This window comes from Arvicola amphibius, chromosome X (assembly GCF_903992535.2).
Source record: "Arvicola amphibius chromosome X, mArvAmp1.2, whole genome shotgun sequence".
Lineage (NCBI taxonomy): Eukaryota > Metazoa > Chordata > Mammalia > Rodentia > Cricetidae > Arvicola > Arvicola amphibius.
In genome coordinates, this window is record NC_052065.1 from 30,190,777 (window position 1) to 30,213,282 (window position 22,506).

Sequence of the window (22,506 nt, forward strand, 5' to 3'; positions counted from 1 at the left end):
CCATCACTGCAAAAAATAAAAGATTTAATGAGCCAAATGATACTTACTGGGAACCTGTTTTGTACCAGGTACTGTACTACCCTTCCCACTGAAAATGGCAGTAGAGAACACAAAATATTATGGAACAAGGTGTTGTGGAAAAGCAGGACTTTGGGGATACAATATAATTTGCACAGGACTGTCAGATAAAGAAACTCCCAAAATGGACTTCAGAAGGATGACCAAAAGATATCTGAGTTTACGAAATAGTAGAGTTAGAAAAGAATAATATATGACAGAATATCCATATTATTCAGGGATTTGAAGAGAATGGCATAACTGCAGAATCAAAGAAGAAGAAAAGTGTGGACGGCTACAAGCTATACTGTTAATGTGGGCTGCTTAGGTAGGTTGGAAAGGGGTACGGGCCAACAGGAGAAGTATTTATCTTTATCTTTGAATAATTTTATGTGCTTCTCTTTTGAATAAAAATGGGTTCTAGAACTTAAATGAGGTTTTTGCTCATTTTACTATTAAAAACAGATTGTTCTTATTCAATGTGAGAATGGATTAGATGGAAGAACTTTGAAGACACTGAACTAAGTGAAAAAAAAAGCCAGACACAAAGAGACAGATACTGTATAATTCCACTCATAATGAAGATCTAGTATAGCCAGATTCATAAAGATCAAAAGTAGAATAATGGTTGGAAGGGGTTGTTTGGGGTTTAGGGGAAATAATAGGAAGTTTGTGTTTAATAGGTAGACTTTCTATTTGAGAAGATGTAAGAGTTCTGGAAAGGGATGGTGGTGCTTTATATCAATGTGAGCTTACTGTATTATATACTTTGATGGTCCGTCAAGGAGAAGACTATGAGGGGCACAGCAATATGTAGAAGAAGCCCTAGATCTAAAAAGCCTGAGAGGGAAGAAGGGAGAGAGAGAGAGGCAGGCAGGGAGGGAGGGAGAGAGAGAGAGAGAGAGAGAGAGAGAGAGAGAGAGAGAGAGAGAGAGAGAGAGAGAGAGAGAGAGAATTTGACAGGTGTAAAGTACACTGTGAAACTAAAAGTCCTAACTCTTTAGAACTAATAGGAGGCTTCCAGGAGCTCTAATAAGGGTCTGGGGAGGAGAAACAAAGATAGCCAATAAAAGTGGTAGCATTGGACTTATTGCTACTCAGCCAGAAGGTAGTGTTAAACAAGCCTTAGTTATTCTGTGTAAGAGATGAGGACAATAGGTTTAGATGTTTTGGTGCTGAAGATGGAACCTAGGGCCTCATGTGTGTTAAGCAACTACTCTCTATTTCTATGCTATATCTGTATTCTGGCCCACTGTGTTCCTTATGTATCCAATCATGACAGTTATAAACTGACAGCTAGCTACCCCTGGAGACATCAAGCCCATCTGTTGGCCTACTTTGAGTATGGATACAAGAGGTTCCAGCACGCACAGAAATCCATCAGGCAAATACCACACCCGCAGAGCCAGAATCTCTGCTTCTGTGTATGCAAATGAGAGATCAGCTCTCCCCAGAGCTGTGGCAGCCCTATGATATTAGATAAGAAGCAAGGTTCTTGGCTTGGAAACTGGCCTGGGGGTGGTTCCTGATGCCTAAACAGTAAATTCTAGCAGCAAAGCAAGTAGGAATAAGCAAGATGAGAAAGCTGGCGTGCAAAGCAGATGGAAGAGGTATCTAGGGATTACTGAAGGAAGCAGGAAGTTGTTATCATGGAAGTGACAAGAAGTGATTTTTCCCCAGTGCCCAGTGAATACAGAGAATAAGAAGCTGTAAGTTCTTTTATGAGACTGTGGGAGCTAGTTTAGAAACCAATATTAGTTAAATAACAGTTTATGTGGTCTACACCCACCTACATTACATTGGCCACAGGCCTTAGACACCAAAGATAGAGAAACAATATTCAGTTTGAAAATTGTGTGAACTAAATAGATGTTTCCAATCGGTGATTTTATCCTTTATGTCTTTCTGGCCTTCCATAATTCATTCATGAATTATTTTTACAAAAACATATACCACTATCTAGCAAAACTGTATTTGTTCAAGGAGATAAATTAGTATTGCTTTTCTTATGTCCACAAAGACTATATGTGTTTAAGGGCCTTTAGAACTACCATGCAGACACCATTGTTACTACATTCTGCACATGCATTTTGTTTATCCTTTACATGAAGCTGTGACTATTTTTAGCAGCAAGATTAAATAAACTCTCACCTTAAACATTACCTGCAAATATCATTTTCAATGCCATTAAGGTCTTTATCCACTTTATTTTTAAAACGCTGACAAAAGTACTATAATTTTGCATACTGAAGCACACTAATGTGAAGATTGGTTGAAAGTCTGAGTCAATACTTTTTCAGAGCCTAAGAAAAGATATTTAAACCTCTTAAAGCACACATCTATTCACTGGAAATTTAAAAATTACCAGTGCTTTTCATCTTAAAAAGATGTTAACAGACGAGTGTTAAATTTCCTCTCAATCTTAAGCCTACAAAGCCCCTATCAAAGGAATTCATGTTTAGAGAAGGAAGCCAGATTTAAGAGATATCTGTGGCTGAAATATATCCACCAAAAAGCACAATAGGAATCAAAACCTAAGGGCTTTAGCAGTATTAGCCGCCTGTCATTATTTTCTACCCAGAAATAAAGAAAGCACAAGGTCCAGGTGAATTTGCTGTCTGCAGACCAAATGTGTTTGCCTGACTTACCCACCTGCGATCACAGCAGCTTTGTGCTTTCCTTTATTTCTCAGACATGCCCAATGGAAGTATCAGGGCTAGCAGGCTGATCTATCTCCACAAAGCTCAATTTTCCCCTGAACACATTCTCCATGAAATCAGAGGGGAATAAGGGAAGGAAAACAGAATACAGGCAGTGTGTCAATTAAGAAGACCACATGATCTCTGTCAGTTTCTGACTGTTACTGTATGCAGCCACTCTCTGGCAACACAAAAGCCACTTCTGTGATAATTTGCTTATCTCCATCTGAGGCTGGAAATATCACCCTATGGTGAATAAAAAAAAAATTAAAAGCTAGCGGAGGACAGAAAACTTGGATCTTCAGCTTCCTGTCTTTGTTCAGATGTAAGATCCCTCATGGAACCAAGAAAAAACTTCTATTTGAAAAGAATACTTTGGCATATGCAAAAATGACAATAGGCACAAGAAATACAATTTCGCCTGATTGTGTGTGTGTATGTATGTGTGTTATGCTGGATCTGTTCCTTGGTTGTTCATTCCTAGAATTTATCATGAAGATGGCATTTAGCTGATGTTTTCTAATTAAAGAATGATGACAGATAAACAGAATAACATATTGCTACTCAAGGGTTAGATGTAGAATAAATTGAAGAGTCTGAAATATAGAATTAAAAAGTGCTCTGCAATTTCCTTTTATAGACACCTCAATAAGCATTGTAAACAATGTCTGGGTTTTTTCAATCTGAGACTAGAATCTCAGAATCTTTAAAGTGCTAGACAGTATAATGCTAATAGTCTGGCCCCAGGATGTTGCATTTGCTGGAGCATGGAAAAAATTGATATTCTCTCTCTCTCTCTCTCTCTCTCTCTCTCTCTCTCTCTCTCTCTCTCTGTGTGTGTGTGTGTGTGTGTGTATGTATGTGTGTGTCTGTGTCTCTGTCTGTCTCTGTCTCTCTGTCTCTGTCTCTCTCCCTCTGTGTGTGTGTGTGTGTGTGTGTGTGTGTGTGTGTGTGTGTGTGTGTTTGATTCTGTCTCTCGGAAGTACACAGGACTGCACACACAGTTTGTTGAACCAAGTGCTCTTTCCAATGGACTTTAATAATGGTGAATTCTGATCGTGTTTTTTTTTTCCTAATCATCTTTAAGCTTGAGGGTAAAGTCCTTATCTCACTGCTGATCCATACTTCAGAGTCCTGAATACTTTGCTTTGAGTCCTTCTTCATGTTCCGGTTCATCACTTGTGCAGTGTCATCATCAGAGGAGTTAGCCTTCCCAGTAACTGTGGGCAACTGAAACACATACTATTATTTAGAAAAAACCAAATCAAAGAGGATGTCTGCTGTATTTCTGAATCTAACAGAGAGGTCTATCAGTCATCCGTAAACATACAAGTAGGTAGTTCTGTCCTTTGTCAAACTGTAAAACCAATAGCTAAATTCATTTTTTTTAAAGGATGCTGTTCTTCTGGCTCTTCAATTATTTATTGAATTAAAAGAAGATGTATTTCTTAGTTTCAGTGCATGCTGACTCAAAATGTTACAATACAGGACTGAGAGTGTAGCTCAGTGGTAGAATATATATGAGGTCTTGGGTTCAATTCTAAGTATCACCCAGCCCTCTGCCAGCCAATGTTACAGTCATTTACAAAGAATAAAATCAAAAGTTTATCTGTGGAAATCCTACAACACAGATAGAACACTAGAAGTATTTTCCATCCTTCTAGTTCTCTTGCTCAAATCCCTCAAATATAAACATCCTTCAACCAAAAACCTGTAATCTGTTAGTCTTGACACTTAAACCTACCAATCAGCTACCTCTCTCACAACCTCATTTTCCTCCTCATTCTATCAGCCATTTTATAGTCACTATCTTCAGTTCCTGTAGGAATTCTTATAGGATGCTTCATGAAAATGGTGGTAGGATAAGGAAAATAAATAGATATGCACCAACAGTACTATTTACCAGAAACCAAGATCACAGTTAGGTACAATATGGTTCAGAATACACAGACAGACCTTGACCTTATGTATCCAGGCTTCACAAATGATGATTGTGTTTCATTATTTGTTCCTTAACTTCACTACTATAAAGTTCTCTAATAAATGAAGAAACCCATATTTGTATAATTTCCATGTCAAAAGGCCTGAATCTCTACTTTAAATAGTTCACAGAATGCTGAAAGAAATAGAATCTCCGAAACTTATTTGAGCTGGTATAGAGACCAGTGACCACAGTTCATCTTGCTTTGGGAATTTTAAGGGATCAAAGAGCGGACACCCAGAAAGAAAGAGGCTATGTACTATCCGTGGGACTTATCAGCTTCTTTCACCCATAATAGTAAAGGCTTTTTATCCTTTAATGGCCTCTATCTTCAAACTTGCTTCATGATAAGAATATCTCATAACAAGTTGATCAAGAATTACTGCTCAACCATAATCTGTATAGATTAGGGTTCCAGGCAAACAGCATCAGAGAGAAGTGTGGTTTTAGAAGAGAGATTGTGGGGAAGAATGGCCGCTTTACTTTAACGGCCTCAGAGACACTGGAGCAAATCTTGTCAATATTTATTGAAGAGATCAACAGCCTATTTAAATATTATTCTCTCAAATATACCTTAAGTGGCTAAAGTGTAGATCTATAGTTAATATACTTAGAGCATTGGAATTTTGCTTTGTTCTTGGACTGGAACAAATATATAGAGAGCCTTATCAAGACTTAACATACACAAAAATGGGAGGCATTTTGCTAAGAGAGGGATTCAACTGAGACACAATCACAGTAGGGAAATCCGAGAGCAGCTCTGAACTTAAGATGGCCTTCCAGAGTCCCCTCCACTGAGACAAGGAATCCAGTCCTTTGTGCCACCATACTGGTTGTACAGTGCCTTCAGGAAAAGGCAACACTCGTGCATGAGTCCATTTCCTCCAACCAAGGGTGGTTCCCAGAGAAATTTTCAAATGTGGTCCAGTAGCAGCTGACATTATCAACCCATTCTCTATGGATCTTACAGCATACTACAGCACCCAGTACGCTGCCATTTTCCAGTCCAAGAACAAAGCAAAATTCCAATGCTCTAAGTATATTAACTATAGATCTACACTTTAGCCACTTAAGGTATATTTGAGAGAGTAATATTTGAATAGGCTGTTGATCTCTTCAATAAATATTGACAAGATTTGCTCCAGTGTCTCTGAGGCTGTTAAAGTAAAGTGGCCATTCTTCCCCACCAATCTCTCTTCTAAAACCACATAACATGTCTCTCTCACCACACTATCCTTCAGGGACTTCACCTGTGTCTTTGCCTCTCTCTGCTTAGTGTACATCTCGAAGATGTTGTCCATCCGCATCTCCTTATTCTAGCTCAATGTTTGGAAAACAGTGCATTCAACAGAGGTTTGTTGAGTAAACAAAGTAACCAAAGAGCGAGCAAATGGGAAAACTAGCTTTGTACCCCACAGAAACCACAACATAGAAAAACACATTTGATGAAATGAGATAAACTCATTTTAATGCACACCTGTATGTGAGTTTATTATTGGTGCTTAACAAGACTAGTTTGATTGTTACTGACTAGCATAGCATAAAAGGACCATTCTCAGTCAGCTGTATCTCACATCTCTCCTGTGTATACTAAAATCTATCACAGCATATGAATGTCAACTGGAGAAGGATTAAAATGTAACCATGAAACAGCTGTTTGATTAGCTGTTACAATAGGCTGTGGATGAAGCTGTATTTCCATCTCATCTAGATGGGTAAAAATAACTAGTCACAGAAAATGGTTGGTCATAAGGCTATTTTCATTTCTATAACAAAACACATCAACTAATTAATGATGTCAGATATCTAGAACAGGATAAATTGTATCCAATATTTTACAAAGATAAAAATATGTTTATAGTAGATGTTGTAGACAAAAGGTTTTGACTGCACATTCATAGATGAAAAATTCACTAAAATTTGAAAAAACTGAATCTGCTTATGACTGCTGACTGCTACTATCAACAACTTCAGTGCATTCCAGTTCTGAATTGATGAAGAATCACGGGATTTTTTGTGCTGTATCGTAGAGATGGGGAGAATGCTTGTTTTCTTTTGAATTGACTAAGAAGTTTGTTATTAAAGTAAATTGGTGAAATTTGTCTGGGGTGACAGTTTTGAGATACTAAAAGAACTGAAGGGATTTCCAAAATTTATTTCTAATAATTTCATAAAGAAATATAATTATGAACAACAATTTATATGCATTATAACTTTGTCTAAAAGAAGAAATTTGGGGAAAAACAGTGTTTAAGAAATGGTGCATTAAATAAGTTATAATACAATAATATGAAGTATTCTTATACATTTATCAGTCATATGGAATCCAAGAGTTTAGAGGTGGGAGGGCAAGAAATTTTCAAATTTGAGACCATCTTGAACTAAAAAATGAGCTCAAGTCCATCCTAGGTTAAGAGAGTTTCAGGTAACCTGGGAGTGTATAGTAAGGTCCTGCATCAACGAAACCAAACAAATATAAGAAAGCTATCATATGAGGCAAGAAGAAGTAAGATGTAGATAAGTCAGTGTAAATGACCTCTGTAGCCTCTTCTTGTGAGGTATTGAGAGACTGAGAAGAATGCAAGTCTGCTGGAGCGCTGGGGGTGGGTAGAAAGAGGATTTTAAGTCAGACGGGGTTCTAGCACTGAAAGCAGAAATGCTCAGTAGCTCCATCTCTAACCCAGAAAATAAGCTATTGCTCCTTGACAACTTCATGTAGAAATAAATTTTCAAAGGAAAAAATAGTTTTCTCCAACAGACTCTCACTGGGTATGTTAACCCCATGCCCAGCAGTAGATGGCCAGCACAAAATGAAATAAATGCTATTTTTTGGAGATAACATTTTGGTCACACTCATTTGTTTAGGCACTTTTTAAATCTTGCTGGTCTTTTGTTTGTATATTATGGTTTCCAGGTTTATGTCTTTATGGGTTTTGTTTACGTGTGTATGCATACGTGTGTGTGTGTGTGTGTGTGTGTGTGTGTGTGTGTGTGTGTGTGTGCTGTTTTGGGTTTGTTTTGTTTTGCTTGTGTTGTGGTAGTGTGTTTGCTTTTTTATTTGCCTGTTTTCTCTAAAGAGAGAGAAAGAAGGTATGGAGTTTGACGGATGAAAAGGTAGAGAATATCTGGGAGAAAAAAGAGAAAGGGAAATTATAATCAGTGTATTTTTACTGTATGAGTTTTCAATAAACATGAGTAATGAAAGATATACATATGCATTCATAAAATGTTATTAATTTTAAAATGGATAGTAATAAGTATATAATAAATAGTTTCTATGAAGAAAATATAGATTGAAATAGTAAGAGTAGGTAGTTTTTATGAGGTTTAATTATACCTGAGTTTCATTTCCTTCTTGACATTTTCTGTAAATTTGTAGATTTTTCAACAAATATGTATTATCCCTATAGTTTCTATTATTAAAAATATTCCCAGCTCTCTGAAATGTGTGTTAAAGTATAAATCCCACAGATGGGATAACTGCAGCTTTCATTTATCTAAGTGGAATTCTTTCTTCAAACTTCTAAGGGTATTCTGGCTATTAATTAATCTGGCTGTTGCTATTTCATTTCATCCTTCTGTTAGTTGACAATCTCAACAGTTTGCTGCTACAATGTAGCAAACTAGAAATAACCCATAGAAGTGTGATAAAATTAAAACAAAATGCAATTTAAGATAGAAACGCAACTGAGAGCCTAAGAGGGAAAAACAGCCTCATCTCCAAATGATGAAGCCATGACTCCATATTTAATATGAAAGAATTGATGAAAATATTGGACAGAATAATTAAAAGCAGTGAGGGTGTTGGGGACTAGAAGCAAATAAAACAGAGCCCTGACCTGTCAGGACACCTTCATCATTGTAAAATTCTGGAAAATACTGCTGCTGAGCAAGAATAAAATAACGATGGTAGAAAAAATTGACACAAAACCAAAGGCTTAAACATTAAGCACTTCAGATGTCTTTTAACACTGTGTATGGTAAAATGACTAATATTTCATAGGTTGCATCCATGTAAACATTGAAGGAAAGAACCACTCCAAAAAATTGTTCTGTGACCCCCCACATGCCATGTCACTAATACCCACCCATACATTACACAGACATACTACTAATAAATAAATAAAAGTGAAAAAATAAAAAATATAAAAATGAATAAAATATTTTATAAAAATAAAAAACCATCTAAAGAAATAAATAAAATTTGGTGTTCTTGAGCTGGGGATGTAGCTCAGCAATGAAATACTTCCTTAGTAAGCATGAGGACTTAGATCTCATTCCTAACACAACACAAAATGAACAAGTGAGGAGGGAGTTGGTTTTATCTAATAAGTAAAAATCTCAAGAGGCTTTCATATGAGAAATCACTTAAAACATTATCTCAAAAGAAATTCATCACTTGAATGTTCAAAATTAAGAATTTTATCCCTTCACAATCCTTTTGTAGTATAAATCAGTTTTATGTAGATTCCATAGAAATAAAACTTAGTAAGCTCTTGAGAGAATGTAAAGTCAGGGCTGAAGAAGTAAGTCATCAGTTAAGAGCATTTGATGCTCTTTCAGAGATCCGAGATTCAATTCCCAGCACCCAAGTGTTCCAAGATTCAATTCCCATCTCACAACAATCTGTAACTCCAGTTCTTGGAAATCCAACTCCCTCCTCTGGGATCTGGGGGCATCAGACACATACACAGTGCACTTGTATACATGTAAGTAAACACTCATGCACATAAAATAAAATTAAATGAATCCTTAAAAAGGAAAAAATGGGATGCCACATATATAACCAGAATGAATTTCCAAAGCAGTTCTTTAGGTCCATCGTACACCTAAACAGAGACTCTCATTTTAACATGCATTTTGAACCTAGCGGGATATTTTCTCTTTCAAGTTTTCAGAGTCCCTTCTGTAAGATGACTTGTAAAAAAAAATACCCAGTGACTTGTAAAAATAAGGTCAATATTTCCTGATGGACCAGCTCCCATTTATGGAGAAAGATTCTGAAACGGAGCAAACATTGGCTTATCCAAGTTGCACATTTAGAAAAACAGCTGGGATTTGAAGTGAAGTCTCCAGCTCCTCTAAGCCGTGTGCTTCACACCTAGTTTAGCCCTCTTCCTTTAGGAGGTATATGGTTTAGCTCCATTCTTCAACAGATTCTCAACTACGGAGCCAGAGCCTGGGAAGACCCATAATCCTCACCCAGGAATTCTATTGGTTTAACCTAGTTTCTAGGGGCTTATGAAAGTCTAGAGCTAGAGAGATAAATCATAGTATGTCTCTGATTTTGGCAAGTTTGTGATCAGATGAAAATTCACAAATCTCTAATCAGATCATTTGTCCTTTGAGACATTGTCTCATGTCATTTCAGGCTGACCTGAAATTCACTGTGCAGCTGAGGGTGATTTTGAAGTTCCAATCCTTATGTTTCCATGTCCTGAGGACTGAGAATACAAGGCATGAATCATCATGTTTGGTTTATGCAGTACTACACATGGAGCTCGGGGCTTTGTGCATGACAGGTAAGCACTCTACTGACTGAGCCTCAGCTGCATCCCTTAACAGATAATTTAAATAAAGCCTAGTAGAAGAGATGCAGTAATAAAATCAGACATGGGGCATTGCCAAGATTCTAAGTATCATGCCCATCAAACCTAAAACTGAAAGTTAAGTTATGGGTAGTTCATGCCCAGGGCCATATGCAACTGTATACATTCCATCCATCCTGGGTCCTAGCTCACACCTACCATTACACTTTTATCTTGTCACCTGTAATGAGTTAATACCACTGATTGAACATACTCTTTAAGCTGCAGACATTCTAATTTAAAGCATACCAATTACTGTATGTGTGAATTTGAAAATTGTTAGCAATAAATGTGTGAATTTACTAAGTTTAGGTGGTAAAACATAATTTGTCATTATTAATACCTGGAAACAGTACTGTCAACAATGAAATGTCATTATATAGACTTTACTGTGGACTGCTACTGGAGGCCAACATCTTGGAGAACTAATCTAGAAACTAAAGTATCTCTTCAAGTTCAAGAGATAAATCAAAGCCAGAGACCTCTTGTACATTTTATTTTGTTAAAAATGTAGAAATTAGTAGAACAATTGCGTTCCTCAGTTATATGCTGCAGTATTTAAACCAAGCCTTAACTGTGTACAGATCAGTTAAGGTAATTACCCTACTAAAATCTTCTGAGAATGTGTGTACTTGCAGTGTGAATGAATGAATGAATGATACCAGAGCAGAATTAATCATCATTCCACAGGTGGACATGGTGACACACACCTGTAATCCCAGTGTCTAGGAAGGTGAGACCAGAGCAGCTGAAGATTAAGAACAGCCTGAGCATCAGAGTAAGACTCTGTGTCCAACAAAATTATTGTTATAGAGAAATTGCTGTACTAGACAAAGGTGAAAAGACTGAAACTTGCTTCCCTGGATATGTTACTCTCACAAGGAGAGTAGAACTGTGACAGGGAATGGGGACAATCCTAACGTTTTTATCTGCAGGCAGCAAGGCGATTGTAAGGCTTTGTAGACCAATATGTTTGGGATTTCTAGTATTTGACATATTTATGTTTTAGATGTATATTTCATAGCGAGTTTAAGCTTTTTCTTTAAATTCAGTCACTGGCTTCATATATCATCTGTATATGTGAACAGAGTAAGCAGTGCTTGCAAACAGAATTCCTTGTTGTAATAGGCCAAACCCGACTCCCTGCCTCCCTCCCTCCCTCCCTCCCTCCCTCCCCGCCTCTCTCTCTCTCTCTCTCTCTCTCTCTCTCTCTCTCTCTCTCTCTCTCTCTCTCTCTCTCTCTCTCTGTGTGTGTGTGTGTGTGTGTGTGTGTGTGTGCAGACACAAACTAATTCTACAAGTCAATTTCTCAATCTACTACTGGATAAGTGGTCACTTTGTGAGTCTGAGTCACAAGAATAGCCAACATTTATTGTATACTTTGCAGATGCTGAGCCCCTTTCCAAACACCTAACATACGTTTTCTCTTTATTCTTCTCAACCACTTTATATAATAGATAATATAAATATTATTAGTAACCCCATTTGCCAGATGAGAAAATGAAGGCAGAGAAAGTTAACTATTTTACCAAATGTAGCAAAGCTTGTAAGATAGGACACAACCCATGAAAATTGTTGCCACTGCTGGTGCTCCTGTAAGGCACAGAGCCCGGACCTCATTGCCCAGCTAGTGGAAGGATGCTATTGAAGTAACTGTAGAAGGCTCATTTGTGCCTTGAACCCACTCTGCTGACTTCTAAAAATGTACAAGAAATTGTTCTTTAGTGATACGTGGTTTCATCTACTCAGCCCACTTACAGGGTCCTCCTACCAATACACCCTAGGTGTAAGGAGGCATTGTCATTAGAATCCTAATGAAGCTGCCATGAAAAGTCAAGCATGTAGACAATGCTCAATATGCTACTGCTCTTTACTGTTATTAAGTAACAGTATTGAATGGATAAATCTGTTTGTTGTTTACCTTTTATTATAATGAAAACAGGCGTCAAGGGGCCACGATAGGAACTGCATCAAAGTTAGAACAGCAGCCTGGCTGGGGTGATGCTGAGGCACAGATCTAGGATTCACAAATTTCTCCAGATGAGGAACCAATGAGCTCCTCCAGTCCCTTGATGGTGGCCTGTGGCAGGACACAGTTAGAAGTGGGCAAGCTGCTACCAATGCTTGAATTTATGCACACATTTTGTTGCATACGTGAGTCACACCCAGAAAAATTATTGGCTCCTGAAAATGAAATAGTTATTACTTATCTCAGGGACTGGAGAGTGCATCAAGAGAAATAAGCAAGACACAGAAAGCTAAGCAGTGGATGACCTCACTCATATTTGGAAGCCAAACCTGCTGATCTCACAGAAGAGAGTAAAATACACCAGAGGCTGGGAAGGGCTAGAGTAAAGTCATACAGAGAGACAGCAGGTAGTAAAACACAGTCATATACATTGTAAGTTATAGTGTTCTATAGCATTATCACTGGACTATGGAATATAGTAGTTTTAAAACTGTTTTATTCTGAAGTTCTAGGATTGCACCCAAGGCCTTATGCGTGCTGGGAAATCACTCTACTACCAAGCTACAATCCACAGCCACAATTGTATTTTGCAAAGTGCTAAAAAAGGCAATCAAAGGTTACAATGCAAAGCAATACATATTTTGAAGAAAAAGAAATGGTAGTTACACTGATTTGATTATACAATGTGTGTGTGTGTGTGTGTGTGTGTGTGTGTGTGTGTGTGTGTGTGAAGTTATCAGGTAATACAAGGTAATTCTGGTTGATACGTTAGGTATAGGGGTTTCACTAATGGAAGTTTTTAAAAATACATTTGCCTTTTTGTGAAGAGAGAGTCTAGAAGTCTCCAAACAAAAAGCAATGGTCAGGTAGTGAGGACACAAGTTATCCTAATTTAATTAGAGCATATTATCTATATTTATTGACATATCACACTGTGCTCCATAAATGTGTTCAATTATCACATATAAGTAAAAAAAATTTGAATAAGGTGAGAAAAAATATTAACTACTCTGATTTGATCATTACAGACTGTATAAATGTAAAAGATTATCATGTAACTCACCATGTATTTGTAAGATTAAAATTACAATCAAAATTAGAAATACATATGTAAAAAAGTTGTTTTAAACATCACCATTTGCATTGCATATAATGGTAATGATCTTTTACAGTACAAAGATGAAGGCTCCATTTTGTAATAATTACATGTTGAAAGTGCTTTGAGGACTGGAGGAATGGGATGGTTGAGATGGAGAAAGTGGATATAGGAGCAGGGAAGTATATATCTTAATTAAGGAAGCTATTTTAGGGTTGGCAAGAGACTTGACTCTAGAGGGGTTCCCAGGTGTCCAAGGAGATGTCCTCAACTTGTTCCTTGGTCAGCTGAGGAGAGGGTGCCTGAATTGGCTCTATCCTATAGCCACACTGATGAATATCTTGCATATCACCATAGAACCTTCATCTGGCAATGGATGGAGATAGAGACAGAGAACCACACTGGAACACTGGACTGAGCCCCCAAGGTCCAAATGAGGAGCAGAAGGAAGGAGAACATGATCAAGGAAGTCAGGACCGCGTGGGGTTGGTCCACCCACTGAGACGGTGGGAATGATCTAATGGGAGCTCACCAAGGCCAGCTGCTCTGGGTCTGAACGAGCATGTGATCAAACTGGACTCTCTGAATGTGGCTGACAGTGAGGACGGACTGAGAAGGCAATGATAATGGCACTGGATTTTGATTCTACTGAATGTACTGGCTTTTTGGGAGCCTAGTCTGTTTGGATGCACACCTTCCTAGACCTGGATGGAGGGGGGGCCTTGGACTTCCCACAAGGCAGGGCACCCTGACTTCTCTTATGTCTGGAGAATGAGGGGGAGTGGGAGGGGGGGGAGTGGGAGGAAAATGGGAGGATGGGAGGAGGTGGAAATTTTAAATAAATAAATAAAATAAAAAATGTTTTAACTGAAATAGAATGACGTCACTTCCCCCTCCTTTCCTCCCTCCAGCTCCTTCTAGCTGCCTTCCCTCAGATGAGTTCGGCGGTTTTTAGAAAAGGTAAAAAGAAAAAAGAGTCTTTGTTTCAAAAGTTAAGGCATATCACAAGCTTTCTTTCTGAACCTCTGATATAGGCAAACAAAAAAAAAAATCCGTTGTGACTTCATAATAGCAACCGGAAAGGCAATGTGTTTCATTGTGACATCTGCATACAGCATAAAGCATACCTGATCCCACCATTTCTCTCACCTTTCTCTCTCCTCCCCTTCCTTCCTTCCTTTCCCCTAATTGCCTCCTTTCTACTTTCAGTTGCTTTCATTTTTTTTCTCATGGTTTTTTTTTTTATATTTAAAAATTTCCATCTCCTTCCCTCCTCCTCCCCCTCCCTCCGCTCCTCCTCCCTCTTCCCGCCCCTCCTTCTCCCCCTTCCCTCCCCTCCCCTCCACCCATACCTCCCCTTCCTCCCTCTCAAGGCCAAGGAGCCATCAGCGTTCCCCACTCTATGCTAAGTCCAAGGTCCTCCCAACTCCCCCCAGGTCCAGGAAGGTGATCGACCAAGCTGAGAAGGCTCCCACAGAGCCCGTCCATGCAGAAGAATCAGAGCCCAGCGCCATTGTCCTTTGCTTCTCAGTCAGCCCCCGCTGTAAAACTAGTCTTTCTCCTGCTTTATTTTCCATGGAAGCAGTTTTTTTCCTTCCCTGCTCACTGAGAATTATTTTCCTAGTACACGTTTTGAATCATTTCTAATTTTAATTTTCAATTATTGTTCATTTTTATCAGTTAGTAAGCCTTCTTTTCCAGTGGAAAAAAAAAAGCGAGGAAGCAAGTGATGAGCAAAGCCATGAGAAGTATTTTAGGCAAGTGGAGGAAATAGGGTTCACGTGCGGTTTTCACGGCTTCGATCTATGCTTACTGAATACTGCCCTGGCCTTTCTGGTTTTTTTTTTTTTTCTTAACTGGAATATACAAATTTCCAAGCACATCATCAAATTATAGATGTTTTTGAACGTTTTGCTTAAGGAAAATTTCTCCATTTTTTCTTTTCATAACAGAGAAAGAAGAGGCTTGACTGTCAATCCCAAAGACACCTCTACCCCCAGTGTCCCTGAACTAATGATACCTTATGACTGTGAATGGCACTTCCTAACCAAGCTAGTCCCACCAGCAGGCAGCCAGCTCACTTTCCTGACCATATACATCACTTACCCACCTTATGTTAAATTTAGAAGGTTGGTTCATGGTCCTCCAAGGATCTCAAGCAAGTGTCTCCTGCCTCTCCTTTCCCAAATCTAGCAAAATCTTTCTCTTTTCTGTTTTGAGTTGTTCTTTCTTAGCTTTTATTTTGGTGGTTGAGTATGATCTACTCCAGACTTGCAAGATAGTGTCCATGACTGCAGCAACCGGAACGTGAAGATGGAAACTGCTGCCCTGCCTACCAGCTCCAAGTAGGAGATTCAGTTTGCTTTGCCAGTTTTCGGGAAATGGATGACCTTCTTCTTCCACTGGTAGGGAATCACTTCTAATCAGACATTTCTAAAGAGATACCTCAATTGCACTTAAAGCTTTTAAGCATTAGAAAGAAAGTTATATATTAACTAGCTATACCCTGAGTGTACCTCTCTGTTTATCCTAAAGGGAGGGATTCAAATTTGCTGACAGCTTTAAAACTTATCAGGGGATTATCAGATTGCCCCATGTTTAATCATTAATAAGCTTTAAAAAACAGAGTGGAATTTGGAAACATAGACCATTGTGTCAATCACCTCCTGACTCTAAAACTGTATACTCCCCACTTGACTTGGGCCATTTCTTCCATGGCAGTGACTTTAACTCTCTGTCGTGCACATCTGCGGCACCAAATTCCTCCTTCAGTTTCCAGCTACTAGATTTCTGTTTTTGAATATATTCCTATCACTTCATTTCCAGCTGTCTCAACTCTTTCCACAAACCTGCCCTCTGTTCCTTCCAGTTCCTTTCACGACAACACTTTCTCCATATTCCCAGTCGTCTCACATTTATCTTTTAGGAATTAAAAAGTATCACATTCACTGACAACAGAAAATGATAAAAACATAAAAGGCTCTCCATGATTTATCTCTAGTGACCTTTAAAAAAAACTTGGAAAAATTTTAAATCAATTTTGCTGTGTACCCAGACTTAAAGCTGGAATTCCAGGCTGGTGCCACCAGGGCCACCATCCCAACTGACCTTCTAGTTTTGTTTCTGTCATACCTCTCCCTCATTCTTCACAGTGAAATTCTTTCCTTAAGAGGCACTAATTTTTTATTTTTGAAATTAAAATATAATTACATCACTTCCCCATTCCCTTTTCTCCCTCTAAGCCTCCCATACATCTTCTTGATATCTTTCAGATCCATGCCTCCATTTTATATTCTTTATACATACATATATAATATGCACTCACATATATGTATATGCACATAAACTCAAATGCATAAATACATCCTGCTCAATCTGTTTTTTTGGGCCCGACCAGCTGGGAGTGGGTAAGCTATTTGGAGACTCTTCCCTGTGGAAGGCTATTTTCTCCCCTGAGCATTCCTTAGTTGATAATAGTTTCTGTTAAGGGGTGGGGTCTCTTGAAATGTTTCCTTTCTGTGTTATCATGTCTACTGGTATTGTACTTATTCAGGTTTTGATTAGGCAGCCATTTTGTTGAGGGATCATGGATGAAGCTTCCCTGTCACTTCCAGGAGACACAGATTTCCTGCAGCTTCAGCTCTGATAGTCTTTCTGCCCTCTGCAATTCTAAGTGCTTCTTGAACATGCGGTCAGGTCTCTCACATGCAGACAGGTCTCTCACATGCAGCCAGGTCTCTCACATGCATGCTTCCAGCATCTACATCACGTATCCATTTCATGCTTTCTCTAAAGCCCAGGTCCCTCCTCTTGTGTGTGAAGTTTGCCCATATTTTCCCAGATTCAGATATGTTCTACAATCACCTTCTCTAGAATTTTGCATGGGTGCTATCAAAGCATGTGCCATGGGCCATTTTTATTAATTGTTCATGATTGACTGTCACATTCACTTGTGAAGGCTCCAGGATCAACAACCTATGTTCAACTTTAATTCCCTTTGTGTGAGATGGGAGTAAGTGTTCATTAAATGAAAGAATAGACTCCTGTTTTCACACACACCAGTTCCCTCATGTGTTTGTATGTGTGTGTGTCTGTGTATGTGTGGTATGAATACATCTGTGTGTGTTTGTACAAGTACTCATCTGTGTGTATCTGTGCGTGTGTGTGTGTGTGTGTGTGTGTGTGTGTAAGCCAGAGGTCAACATCCAGGTACTGCCTATTTTTTTAAAGATAGGGTTTCTAGCTGTTCTGGGCTTATAACTATGTGCCTCATACTCAGTTCTTTTGTTCATACACACACACACACACACACACACACACACATATATATACATATATACATATATATTACTTTATGTATATGGGTACTTGCCTGAACTTATAGACTGTTGTGATATGGGTATTGGGACCAGAACCCAGGTTCTTTGCAAAGGCCAGCTCTCCAGCCCTCTCCAGCCCCATCTCTTTTTTTTAAAGGATAATTTTTTTCATTTGACAACATCATATACATGTATATGTATATGAATATATATGCATACATATGCAATTATATGACCATTCTCCCACCAACATCTTCTCTTATCACCCTTTTATTCCCATCAATTATCACCTCACTGATTCATTGATACTAGTTCATTTCATGACTTTGGTTTTATTTTGTAATGCATTTATTTTAATCTGGGCCATATGTATGACCAGTGGATTTGAACTACCTATTGGAGTCTGGTTAGGTCACCAGCTAGCACTTAGCTGAAGGTACCTTTCCCTAAATCTGTCAATACCAAATAATTCAACATTGGGCGGTAGGGCCCCATGAACCTCTCCTCCATCCATACCTGACTGTTGATGGGCCCATTCTTTTGCAGTGCTGTGAGTTCCCGATTGCAGTTGCTGTGTCTTCTGCAATAGATAGCATTCCCCAGAGCTACTCCCTGTCTTCAAGCTCTCACATTATTTTCAGCTGTATTTTACATGGGTTCTGGGGAGGAGGGTTAACTCTATCCTCATGTTTCTGCAGCAAATACTATACCGACTGAGCTGTCTTCTTAGTTTCTGTCTTTTCATTTTTTTTTTTTTACAGAACTAGAGATGTAACTCACTGGTAGAGCACTTAACTAAAATGTTTGAAGTCTGAGTTCCATTCCCAGCTCAGCAAAGGTACATATTTCCAGGATGTTTTGATATAGTTATGCACAGCATAAGACTGAAATGAGAATAATTATTTCTATCTACTCAAACATTTATTATTTTGTGATGAAAATACTAATAATTATTTTTTTCTGATTCTTGTTTTAATATATGGTGCGGTTTTTTTTTGGTCTCTATAGTTAGCCTACTGTACCACAGCCCATAAGAAATCATTTCTCCTTAGATTGTCCTCTAGAAATCTCAACTCCTTTCTTAGAGTGATAGAACTTTTGTTGTTGTTTACGAAAGGGTTGTGTTACAGGAGGTTGGCATTGAACTTTTGGTTCTCCTATCTCCTGCTTCAACCTTCCCATCACAGGGAATCTGAAAGTGTGCTACCATGTGCATCTGTCTTCCATTTTGACACCTTCAGTGCCCTGGGTGCCAGATTTTAGACATTTCAATACCAGAACTTGCATTTTTAACTTACCCTTCACAATAGTCTTATAATCTGACTATGATTTGCTGGTGTTATCTGCAAGGAGCAGATATAGCAAGTCTGAGCCTTGGACTTCTTGCTTTCATTAGAAGAATATTCATTCCACACAAAATTCTGGACAAAGGGAAGTCTCTTATCGTCCACTTGTATTGTTCAGAGTTAATGCAGAGGTTCATCAAGGTTTATGAAAGCAGTTAAACCTTTCTACGCCTCTCCTGTGCAAGTCTAACGTGAATGATTTCAGTGAGTTTGAAGGCTTGCAGCATAGAAACTGCAGATGTAGCTCAGTGGCAGAGGCCTTGCGTGGTATGGTGAAGCTATGGGCTCTGCTCTCTGCACTAAAAATACAAACATACTGTTCCTTTGTTTTGTTTTTTGTTGTTTGTTTGTTTTCTTGGTTTTTCAAGACAAGGTTTCTCTGTATATTTAGCTCTGGCCATCAAAGAACTTGCTCTGCAGACCAGGCCTCAAACCCAGAGATTTCCTTGCCTCTGCCTCCCTAGTTCTGGTATTAAAAGTACACACCACTAAGACCCAAGCATTCTGTTGAAGGTTTGTGGCATAAATCAGAAAGACCAAAAATAAAATGATAGGGGGCAAAGTAGAAAACCCCTCAGGGCACTTTGGGAAAGCAAAGGACTTTAGTTACTGGCTTGAAAAGAAAAGGTTTAGTTTCTCACAAGACAGGGTGTTGAGCAAGATAGTGTCTGGAGCAGTAATATCGTCTATGGCACCTGGGTGGGAAATGCTTTGACATCCAAGTTTCTCTTAGAGAGAAGGCAGGAAAAGCATTGCCATGAAAGCTGAATGTGTGTCCACTCTTACCACCTCAGCACATTGTGCTCACACATCAGTGCATCTGCAGTGCCAGGCTGCTTGCCTCCCATGGGTAAGTTCAACATGGCTGGCTACACAGAGGTATTAATCCAAGCTCTCACCCGGAGGTGAGGAGGGCTGCCATGAAAACAGAACCAAGATCAGCACACAACGGTCAATGCTTGTGGTCTCTCTCTGGTTTCCAGAGAGTCAGGTCACCCTGTCCAGTGCTCATGACAGGAAGAAAGGTGATCTCCTGATAAATATGGTCCTTTAAGATCAATGGAAGGCAAGTCTTTAAACAATTTCTCTACAAATTTTGATAGCACCTGCTAGGAATCTAGGTACCAGTTAAACTGCCTATGATGAGAGCATTGCTTATTCTCACTGGCCTTGTGACTTGGAGCCTGCCTGACCTTCTAAAGAGTTCCATTCCTTATAATCCCCTCCCAGCTCTGACTTCTGTGCTTCTTACCTTTGTTGTGTCCGTAGTCTCCCTATGGATGGGCAGTCTTTGTCCCCATTCTTACCAAATATGGAGTGGACTTGGGCCTAGTAGCAGTTTGGTCACCCTATGATACTCAGGGATAAACTGCCACGGTAGGTGGGCTTTGCTAGGAAGGCACTGTTAGCTCTGTTGATCTCATAGCAATCAGGGGGCCACAGAGAATTCGGGAAGTCTGAGCGATGCTTGGCAACAGGATCTAACTCCTTTTCTTTTTCAAGACCACTCGATCAATGACAAGATACAAACCTGTTGCGTGCCTTTTCTAAGTAACGCGTCTAGATCAATCTGGAACCAATTTCTGACCTTTGAGGATCCCCCAACCCCAAGTGTCTCCAGCTTTCCAGTTCCCTTTCCCCTCAACTGGAAAATTCTAGCAGCATTCTTGGAGGAAAGGATCAAAGTCTAACACCAAACCTTCAACAAGCTTCCAGTCTCCCATTTGTGGCCAGGGATTCACTGAATCCACTCCCCAGGAAGAACACAGACAGACAATAGCTCAATTCCACCCACAAGGACAGCCTCAGGTACAGCAACAGTCAGGATTCTGGGGTCCGCCCCCGCCCCTTTGCCTTGCTGGCCTCTCTTGAGCTGGCCACTTGTCTGAGAACACAGCAGGAGCTCACAGCGGCAACTGACCTGATATGCCGCCCCCCACCACGATCACATCGCATTTGTTGCTCATGGTGCTCGCTAGGTTCCAGGCCGACCACGTTGACCGCTACTGTGTCAGGACCTCTGCCTGTAGCCGTGCTGCGCACTGTCCCTTCACGCTAGTGACTGAGCAGAGCGGCTTTAAGCCAGCCCAGCGGGGTGCCTGGACTCTGAGCCCCGCCCTCCTGCCATTGCGCAAGTCCTCGGCCCCCGCCCCTTGCCCGACAGTCCAGGCTTAAGGAGGGCTGACTAGCTGAGATGGTGACCTAGAACAACAAAGTCCTTCTCCTGAGTAAACAACCCCTTGCCTTCGGCTATGTATTTTCCAATCAGCCTCGCAATAGTTCTATGCAACTGAGAGGATGGAAAGTCTTTTAATCGGGGTGAAGAATCAAAGATTGAGAGCTTTGCAAGTGCCAGCAGGCATTGTGTTAAACTCATTGTGCAAGATTCCTGTTCAACTTCACAATGACCCATTTTACACAAGAAGAAAGCAGACAAAGTACTAAGCAAAAAGCTAGAAAGTGAAATTGTGTTAAACTGTCACCTCATGGGGCTCAAAGACGGCTCTAACAGAGGACCCCTGTTCAATACATACAGCCATCTGTAAATCCCAGTCCCAGGGGATCCCACACTCTCTTCTGTCCTCCAGTGGGCACCAGGCACGCACGTTGCATTCATACATGCAGGCAAAACACCCACATAATACAACAATTAAAATCACATCGTACCCAGAGATGTTTGATTAATATCTGCCCACTTCCAGTAATAACAATAAAAGGAAGAGTTCAAGGCTCACCTTATCGACCTAACAGAATTATCATTCCCAGCCATGGTCACCTCCATTTCAATTATCTGCTCTGCCCCTGACACACACACACACACACGCACACGCACACGCACACGCACACACACACACACACACACACACACACACTGTGCCACTGTTTAGTTAACTGCAAAAGACTGCCCTAACTTGTGCTGAAGCACATAACCTAAAGACACTGAATTTTCCACACTTCTGCAAGGCAAAGAAAAAAGTAATCTGTAGGAGACCAGAGGATGGGAAGCTCAGTGGTAGAGCCCTTGCCTACTATCAGACAAACCCTAAAACCCCCTGTGCCACAAGGGAAATAATGCAACCAATTGCCTATTGAGCAACTCAATGCATTTATAGTGTAAACAATGGAGGATGGTTTCCAGAAAGTTCGTGATGGCAGGGTAGAGGCCTTGGCTAGGCAAGTAGAATTTGGGACTTTCCAATAGAGCATGGTGAGTTATTTTTATCCAACCTTGCGTTGGCTATGGGGGGACTACGGCCTTTGCAGATACAGGAGTCATTCGACAGGGCTATAAATGCCTAAGCTTAAGAGATCAGGCAAAACAGGGATGTATTTTTTTCTAAGCACTAGAAAGGCCACCTTTGATAACTAAAAGCTAGAAGAAGTGGGTACAGTGATGTGCTTCTGTTCAAGGTAGCGGAACTGCCACTTTTAGAGGAATTAGCTCCAGTGA

General features: G+C 39.7%; 1 protein-coding gene across 1 annotated transcript in view; it reads right to left on the reverse strand.

Annotated features, from left to right (window-relative positions):
* Maob (monoamine oxidase B) overlaps positions 1 to 21,131 on the reverse strand; it is a 109,116-nt gene extending 87,985 nt beyond the window's left edge. The window contains exon 1 of the mRNA XM_038315967.1: positions 20,977 to 21,131. Coding sequence (XP_038171895.1) covers positions 20,977 to 21,022 — 46 coding nt within the window. The 5' untranslated portion in view covers positions 21,023 to 21,131. The remainder of the gene's footprint in view (positions 1 to 20,976) is intronic.
* Positions 21,132 to 22,506: the final 1,375 nt, after the last annotated feature.